The sequence below is a fragment of the Dendrobium catenatum genome, unplaced genomic scaffold (genome assembly GCF_001605985.2).
Source record: "Dendrobium catenatum unplaced genomic scaffold, ASM160598v2 fragScaff_scaffold_1220, whole genome shotgun sequence".
NCBI lineage: Eukaryota > Viridiplantae > Streptophyta > Magnoliopsida > Asparagales > Orchidaceae > Dendrobium > Dendrobium catenatum.
The window spans coordinates 12,471,606-12,481,072 of NW_021319682.1; the positions used below are offsets into that span (position 1 = coordinate 12,471,606).

Below are 9,467 nucleotides of genomic sequence, written 5' to 3' on the forward strand. Positions count from 1 at the left end.
GCGAATCAGCTTCGCACGAGAGAGGAGAAAACTCGCAGAAGAGCAATACCTTCCTTTCCAGATCGTCAATTTAACGGAGGTAGGGCTTTCTTTTTCGTCTTCGCTTGTTCGCCTATTCCATTTTCTCTGCTCACTCAATCTCATTGGAATGGTCGGCTACCAAGTTTTCTAACCCTTTGGAATTCACTCCAAAACGTGTAAGCACATCAATAGTCTCTTCATTTCAATCCAAAGGAGTTTGTATAAAACTAAATTCTAATGAAAAGACACAGCTCTTCGTTCAAACTTAAAATAAGAGAGAAATAAAAGATGAATGATGGGCCAGTCCCCCTTTATTAAAGATTTTTTCGTATGATAATTTTGAAAAGCAGCAATTTTAATTAAATCAAAATTTTATTTTAGCATCTAAAAACCGTAGGGGAACTCTTGTTGGTCAACTAAACCACCACCCAGCCCCCAACCACCATCGGACTCCCGCCGATCTCCACCAAACTTCCACAGACCACTGTCGGACCTTTATCATACTTCGTCGGACTTCAGCTGATCACCGTCGGACCTTTGCCGACCTCCTCCGGACGCCCGCTTGACTACCGCATGGTCGTGGATTGCCATTGGACTAACACCCTATCGTTGAGCAACGTCAAACCACCACTCGGCCACCGATCGTCGTTGAACCACCGCTTGACCGTCAAAACCAAGCGGACAACCATCCGGTCACCAACCACTACATGAACACCAATTGGATGCCGATCTTCGTTGGACTACGGCCCGACCATCATCAGACCACATCATTGCTGCCAAATGCCATTGGACCACCGCCATACCTCCGTCTGTTTGTTGGTTCATCGCCCGACCTCTAACCTCCACCAGACTTCCATCCGATCGACGTCGAACTTCCTCTCTGGCGCCAATAGCCGCTAGACTTCCACTCCGTCGTCATCAAACTTCCGCCCGACCACTGTTAGACTTCTGCCCAACTATCTAAACTATTGTAATTGCATCACCTTTAAGTTAAGGAATGGTGCAACATTTGTAATTTACTCAAATTTAGTTGATTGTTTTCATCTAGGTCATGCCTCGTTATTTTCCACTTTTTGGGTTTTCCACGTAAAAAAAATTATGGTGTTTTTTTTTTGCTCTCTCCAATAATTTATTTGTGTGGATATACATACATCTTTAGGACGAAAAGTTGACCCGGTCGGATTCGGGTCCGGAAATCTGACCCGTTTTTAAAAACAGGTCGGGTTGATCCGAACAGTGCCGGGTCAGTTCCGAGTTCGACCCGAACCCGACCCCCTGACCCGAATTGACACCCATAATGTTGATGCAATTGCCTAATGACCTTAGTATTTTAAAACTTTTAAGGGAGGCATCACAAGACCAACACATATGAAGGAATGTACATATAAGAATCTCATTTTAAACTTGTTCTAATTTGATTCAAACAAAGATTCAAATTTGAATGAATTTGAACAAAATTTATTCACAATGCACCTCACTAAGTAGTCTACATATACAAAAGACGGTAATTTAGTCTAATAAGCCTATTTTATTAAAAAAAATATAAAAGGCATACTAAAATAAAGTTATTTCATATACTAAAATAAAAATGATTAATAAAAGTTATTGATATTCTTCTTAATATATTTAATTTAAGTTAAATGTAATTATACTTATTATTAAAATTAATTGTATTTTAATTTATTTTAAACCTAATCAAATTAATGTTAAATTTGGTTGAGTTTGATTTAAATAAAACTTTGATCCATTTTAATTTTATTATTTTTAAATAACTTTTATTTGATTTAATTAATTTACAAATTAAATCATTCTATTCAATCAAATCCCTCCAATTAAATTTTTATTCTTTCATTTTATTTTTTTTCGATTAGCGTAATATATATTTTCTTGATTTTTTAATTTTTCTCTAAAAGTATATAGTTTTTTTTTATTTCATCTTAATCTATAAAATTTATTTGATTCATTCGAAGATTTAGATCTATTTATGATTTTTAATTTTTAATTTTTTTGTTATTAATACAATATTTATTTTTTAAAACAAGTCAAATAAAATAATAAAACTATATTTATTTTTTTAATGTTAAACCATTTAATTCATGTAAATAAATAAGTGACATGAAAATTATTATGTGCCGAGTCCGGATTGGGACTCTAATCAGAATAGGCCAATTAATTTATTTTGTACTCATACTATGTACAAAATAAATAGAGTCTATGTATAGGCGACGCGAACTACCCTGATTAGAGTCTGAATGCATGTTGCGTCCGGACTCCGTATGTAATAATTTCTCCATGAGTTGAGAGGTAATTTTGCGTGGTGTCAATTATCATTATGTCAAAATGGTTCAAGTAGAGTGATATGGAAAACTTGATGGATGCGAGAGTTTATGGGCAGCTGTAGATTGTATGCTGCTTTGCTGATTCTCTCCACGATGGTTAGGGGTGTCAATTTCGGGTCACGGATGGCTTCTGGTCAAACCCGAAGCTAACCCGACACTATTTGGGTCAACTTGAACCCGATCTGCTTCGGGTACGGGTCTAACCGACATGACCCGAATGACTCGGTGCCAACAAAAAAATGCTAGTTTTCTTGTCCAAAAAAAGGTCAATCTCCGCTTTTTAAGACAAAAAATAGGTCAATCTCGGGTTGTCGGGTCAAAACATATTTTTCGGTCAAAATGGGTCAGTTTCGGGTCATTTTCGGTCAAGGGTCAACCCAAACTCGACCCGTTTATAGTTAGGGTTGACCCTAACTCGAAATTTTCGAGCCGGGATCGAATTGAATTTTTAGGACGTGTCAAATATTGACACCCCTAACTATGACATATGGCTTTTGGTAGCTATGACTGAGCTTGGAATAGGACTCTATCTTGAGTTGCTGTAAGGTGAGGTCTCTATCTTGAAAGAGAATGTCGATAGCTTCCATTGTGGATTGGTTGCCAAGTTATGGATGTGTTGGGTACAATAAGTGACCATAAAGAAGTGTTATAAAAGTACTCCAATCAGGGTAAAATGAACTATTAATTTGAAATCTGATCTATATTGAAGCAGCAAAGATGTTATTTGAGTCCTTAATTGGTGACTTCCATTGATCCATTTTTAGTTTTGTGTGGAATATGGTTGCATTGATCAAAGCTCAATTCGTCGGTAGAGCTCAAGGAGTTTGCTGGGAGGTTGCAGGGGGAAGCACGACCCCTGCCGAAGTTCGAGGCAAAGCTCCCACAAATTTTTTTTTTTTTCGTATAGTTGTAAAGCGCCACAGTACTGTATATTAGAGCGTTGCAGTGCTTCAAGCTCGAGTTGAAAATAGAGTGGAGCTCTACGGTGCTCAAGCCAGCATCTCAACGCTACAGGGTGGACTCAGAGATAAATAGTGGAGCTCCGCGCAACACTGCTAGCTGGGCTAAGCAGTTTTCTTCCCTCTTACTTTTATTTCACTTGAAGAGTTGCATCCTTAATTTGGTGTAATAAAAGTGCCTATTTGACTATTCTATGCATAAAATAATATATGAAGTGAAGAGAGACAAGGGGAGAGTATAAGAAAAGTGATTTGTACAATTTATTTCAAATTTCGTAGTGAATTTCTTAGTGTGATGCGGCTCTGTGATTTCTTCCCGATTTCAAATTTTTCCAATTTAATTCCTCGTGTTCTTTTCTGCTATTTTCTTTTATTATTAATTTCGTTATGCGGTTTACTTACCAACGTCCATCGATCTCCTAATGATAGCTTGTCCTATAATATAATTTTGTCCCCCTGGCCCTAAAAAGCTCCTTCCCATCCATTTTTAGTTTTGTGTGGAATATGGTTGCATTGATCAAAGCTCAATTCGTCGGTAGAGCTCAAGGAGTTTGTTGGGGGGTTGCAGGGGGAAGCGCGCCCCCTGCCGAAGTTCGAGGCGAAGCCCCCACAATTTTTTTTTTCCGTATAGTTGTAGAGCGCCACAGTACTGTATATTAGAGTGTTGCAGTGCTTCAAGCTCGAGTTGAAAATAGAGTGGAGCTCTACGGTGCTCAAGCCAGCATCTCAACGCTACAGGGTGGACTCGGAGATAGATAGTCGAGCTCCGCGCAAACTGCTAGTTGGACTAAGCAGTTTTCTTCCCTCATTTTTATTTCACTTGAAGAGTTGCATCCTTAATTTGGTGTAATAAAAGTGCCTATTTGACTATTCTATGCATAAAATAATATATGAAGTGAAGAGAGACAAGGGGAGAGTATAAGAAAAGTGATTTGTACAATTTCTCTCAATTTTCATAGTGAATTTCTTAGTGTGATGCGACTCTGTGATTTCTTTCCGATTTCAAATTTTTTCAGGTTAAATCCTCGTGTTCTTTTCCGCTATTTTCTTTTATTATTTATTTCGTTATGCGGTTTACTTACCAACATCCATCGATCTCCTAATGATAGCTTGTCCTATAATATAATTTTGTCCCCCTGGCCCTGAAAAGCTCCTTCCCACTCCAAAAACTTTGATCCCGATTGGTGGTGATGATCTATGGTGGTCCGTTGAGTTTACATACATCTCTGATAAAGCCTGCGATAGCTTAGGGACAATGTTTTAAGTGCTTTTTAAAACTATTTTTTAGTACAAAAATTTTTAAACTCAAAATTTTTATACTAAAAAGCTGCTATAAAAAGTACCAAAGAAGCCATCCCAAACAAAGCCTTAGGCTGCGATTGAGAGCAAATGGAAGAAGTAAAGAAAGAAGAAAGGCTGGAGAGACCGTGAGAATGAAAACAGAGAAATTGATATTATTATTATATTCTTAAACTATTACATATACAAGTATAAATAGACTGAACTTAGGATAGAAAGGTAAATACAAAGCAACGGTCATAACAGACTTTTATATGGTGCTAATATCCTCCCTCAAATTAGGCGCTCGGTGACCGAGTGGTTAATTTGGTACGTAATTCCAAGAACCGAGATATCGAGAACGGTTTGGTGAGAATGTCGGCAATTTGATCGGCAGATGAGATGTGCTCTAGTTTGATATTGCCGGAGTTGAGTTGCTGACGAATGAAGTGATAGTCGATCTCGATATGCTTCGTTCGGGCGTGAAAAATTGGATTTTTGGCTATGGCCATGGCCGAGGTATTATCACAGTGGATTGTTGTCGGAGATGGCTGTGGGAGCTGAAGTTCGGCGGCAAGTCTTCGGAGCCAGATGACATCTGACGCGGCAGCAGATAGAGACCGGTACTCAGCTTCAGTGGAGGATTTGGCAACTGTAGGTTGCTTTTCCACTGTCCAGGAGATGAGGTTGGGGCCGAGGAAAGTGCAGAAGCTGGATACCGACTTACGGTCGGTTGCATCTGATGCCCAGTCTACGTCGGAGTAGGTTCGAAGATTCAGAGAGCCGTGTGTGATTGGCAAGCCGTAGGAGAGAGTTCCTTTGACGTATCGTAGTAGCCGTTTGAGTTCATGGAAGTCCTGTTCAGTGGGAGTTTGCATATGCTGGCAGACACGGTTTGTGGCATACGCTATGTCGGGTCTGGTGATCGAGAGGTATTGGAGTGAGCCAGCGAGGCGGCGGTATAGGGACGGATCGGGATGCGGCTGTAAGTTTGGTTTCTTCTGGTGATTGACGGGAGTAATCGGTGTTGGTGCTGATTTGCATTCCTTATACCCTGCATCATTAAGAATTTTGGAAGCGTAGTGTTCTTGAGAAAGAAAGAAACCATGTTTAGTACGGGTCACCTGGATTCCAAGGAAGAGTGAGATGTCCCCTAACTGTTTGAGTGCGAATTGCTGCTTGAGTTTGGAGAGAAGTCGGCGAATGGCTGCAGCGTCATTACCTGTAACCAGAAAATCATCTACATAAATTAGCAAGTATATGCAAATACCGTTTTGATTAAAGATCAAGAGTGAGGGATCGGAACGACTGAACCCGAATCCGAGTTGTTGTAGGAAACTCGTTAGCTTTTGAAACCATTGTCGCGGTGCTTGCTTTAGGCCGTAGAGAGATTTTTGTAGTTTGCACACCGCGTTTAGTTGAGTTGGATCGGTGAAGCTCGGAGGTTGTCGCATGTAGATGTCGTCTGGTAGTTCTCCATGTAGAAATGCATTAGCTATGTCCAGTTGATAAACTGGCCAGTCACGGTTGAGAGAAAGAGCAAGGAGTAGTCAAATTGTAGGCATCTTTGCAACCGGGCTGAAGGTCTCATTGTAGTTAATGCCGAATTTCTGATCATATCCGAGAGCGACGAGACGTGCCTTATAGCGGTCGACTGTCCCGTTGGGTAGGAGCTTGATCTTGTATGTCCATTTGCAACCTAGAACGGGCTTGCCTGAAGGGGGAGGGACAAGTGACCAGGTGGATTGCTGTTGAAGAGCGTTAAATTCAGCCTGCATTACTGCCTGCCAAGGTTCGGATTTAAGAGCCTGAAGATAAGTAGTAGGAGTGACGGGAGGAGTAACTTGAGCAAGCAGATTGAAGACCGGCTTCGGTTTGCGGATACCAGATTTAAGACGAGTTTGCATTTGATGTGTAGGTGGAGTGGTGTGAGGGGGTTGAGTGGATGAGCTGAGAGTCTCAGGTGGCGAGGGTGAGTTGGATGAAGTGTCAGGCTGTGTGTCGGTGATTGGGTTAGTGGTGGCTGGATTGTGTGAAGGCAGAGTGTGAGTATTAGTGAAAGGAGTGATAGTGGAGGAAGGTGTTAGAAGTAGAGGGGGCATGGGGGAGATGCGATCCGGTTGGTCCGAGGGAGGCTGATTTGAGTGGTGCTTGAGCGGGAACTGAGTTTCGTAAAAGAGGACGTGTCTAGAGGTGTATGTGCGACCAGTGATAATGTTGTGACATAAGTATCCTTTTTGTTGAGGTGAGTAGCCGATAAAAACGCAGGGTTGAGATCTTGGAGCAAGTTTGTCTGTGGAGTAAGGTTTTAACCAAGGATAGCATAAGCAGCCGTATGTTCGAAGGTGTGTGTAGGTCGGTGAGGTACCTGTGAGGCATTGGTGTGGTATTTGATTAGAGATGGATTTGGAGGGAAGTTTATTGATGAGGTAGTGGGCGGTGGAGAGCGCAGAAGACCAGAACTTGGGAGGTAGTCTGGATTCGTGTAAAAGAGCGCGAGTAAGGTCCAGAAGGTGACGGTGTTTGCGTTCGGCGACACCATTTTGTTCGGGCGTGTGAGGGCAGGTCAGCTGATGGAGGATTCCGTGATCCTGCAGCAGGTGACGGAAGGCGAAGCTAGTAAATTCACCTCCGCCGTCGGAGCGGAGAATCTTTGGGATTTTATTGTGTTGAGTTTTCATAAGATTAAGGAAATTCTTGAATGCCATTAGAGCTTCGTCTTTAGTGTGAAGAAGATAGAGCCATGAAAAACGGGAGTAGTCGTCGATAAATACTATGTAATACCGATGACCGTCAAGAGAGATGTGAGGAGCCGGTCCCCAGACATCAGTGTGAACAAGCTCAAAGGGTTGCGAAGTAATAGTAACTCTTTTATTAAAAACTAACTTGTGGCTTTTAGCCTGATTACAAGAGTTACAAAAGAATGAATGAGGTACATTAGTAATTTCAGGAATTAAGCGAGAAAGGGTGTTGTGGGTGTCTTTGTTCGGGTGTCCTAGGCGAGAATGTCAGTTGCCCGAGTCGTTGGATTTGGCCATGAGAGCAGAGTTCGTGATGTCAGATGCGGTGTGGAGGTGGTAAAGACCGTTACTGAGATGTCCATGAAGCAGCGGACGGTGGTCCCGTGAGTCCTTTATGACAAATCCGTTAGCATCAAAAGAAATGGTAACATAGTTATCGGAAGTAAGTTTTGAGACGGAAAGAAGATTGTGTGTGAGTGTAGGAACGTGTAAGAGATTGTTGAGATGTAACTTACGAGTGGTGTCCGGCAAAGGAAGGAGACCTTGACCGGCATTGGTGATTGGAAGGTTGTTACCGTTTGCGGTGGAGACCGTATCCGATCCGTGATAGGCTGTCGGGTAGCAGAGGTGGTTGACGTCCGGTGTTAGGTGCGTGGATGCGCCTGAGTCAAGAATCCAGTCTTGACTGACTTGAGCGGACGGATTTGCGAAGAGAGCCCGGGGTTGGCGATTGTCGGTAGGAGCGTATTTAGGATTGTGGCGATGCCAGCAATTGAGGGCAATGTGCCCAATTTTGCCGCAAATTTGACATGTCGGTCTTGCCGAAGCGGGTGCGGCGGTAGTCACAGAAGTCGGATCAGAAGAAATTTGAGACGATTGCTGATTCTTGGGTTTGGTGAATCTTCTGTTGCTATTGTTACGATTGCAAGACGAATTTGAAGAAGCAGCGTAGAGAGCCGTGGGGTTTGGCTCTTGAAGATTTTCTTGCTGAAGGTGAATTTCCTCATTGCACAGCAAGGCATAGAAAGTATCCAAATCGATTGTTAGGAGGGAGTTGCGGATTGTCGATTTGAATGAGTTGCAAGTTGGCGGGAGACCGTTAAGGATATGAAGCATGACATCTTCGGACTCGATCTTGGAGTCGGAGGCAGAGATGTTGTCGACGATCATCTTAATGTGAGTGAGGTATTGTTGCACGGAGAGGTCCTTCATTTGAGTGCGGTAGAGCTCGTTCTTGAGCTGGATGACGCGGGAGCGACTTGTCGGTTGAAGTCGCTTCTCAAGAACTGTCCAAGCAGCATTGGCGGTGGAAGAAGTAATAATGTACGACAAGATAGATTGAGATACCGTGGCAAAAAGAGCTGAAAGGAGATTGCTGTCAATAACCAGCCATTGAGCATAATCGGTAGAGGCTGGATCGGGTGGAGCCGGAACGGTGCCAAGAAGATGTCCGGCGAAGCCATTTGCTGTAAATTGCTGTAGAATTTGCGCTCGCCAGATCGGGTAGTTATCCGGCGTGAGATGATGGGGAGCGAGGTTCTTGATGTTGGAGAGAAGAAATTTGAGATTTGGTGGGATGCAGGCGGAGATTCCAGCGGAGGTGGTGGTTTGGGTGGAGGATGAGGCGGAGGAGGAGGAAGAAGGGAGGGGTAAGGATTCTATGAGGTTCTTGAGCGACCTTTATGGCTCTGATACCATGAGAGCAAATGGAAGAAGTAAAGAAAGAAGAAAGGCTGGAGAGACCGTGAGAAGGAAAACAGAGAAATTGATATTATTATTATATTACTAAACTATTACAGATACAAGTATAAATAGACTAAACTTAGGATAGAAAGGTAAATACAAAGCAACGGTCATAAAAGACTTTTATATGGTGCTAATAGCGATGAATTTGGTTTGTATCAGAAATTAGCTGTGGGTCTTCGAAAGGTTTCCGCTCGTGTGGTTCGAATGCAAAGAGTACGATCACACTATCCCGTAGGACAAAATGGTTGTAGGCCTTTACACCCGGTACAAGCAGGCCGATGGAAGAGCAGATGGAGTTATAGATACGATTAGCCATGGAGGATAGCGGCTTTCACCTACCAACCTCGATGGATAATAATATCTATAACCCAAAAGTTCACGAG

The 9,467-nt window shown here is 42.4% G+C and overlaps 1 protein-coding gene across 1 annotated transcript; it reads right to left on the reverse strand.

Moving 5' to 3' along the window:
• Nucleotides 1-4,896: 4,896 nt before the first annotated feature.
• LOC110092969 (uncharacterized mitochondrial protein AtMg00810-like) lies at nucleotides 4,897-6,051 on the reverse strand. Its single transcript, XM_020817695.1, has one exon. The coding sequence runs from the start codon at nucleotides 6,049-6,051 to the stop codon at nucleotides 4,897-4,899; it is 1,155 nt and encodes a 384-aa protein (XP_020673354.1).
• Between the last annotated feature and the right edge of the window lie 3,416 nt (nucleotides 6,052-9,467).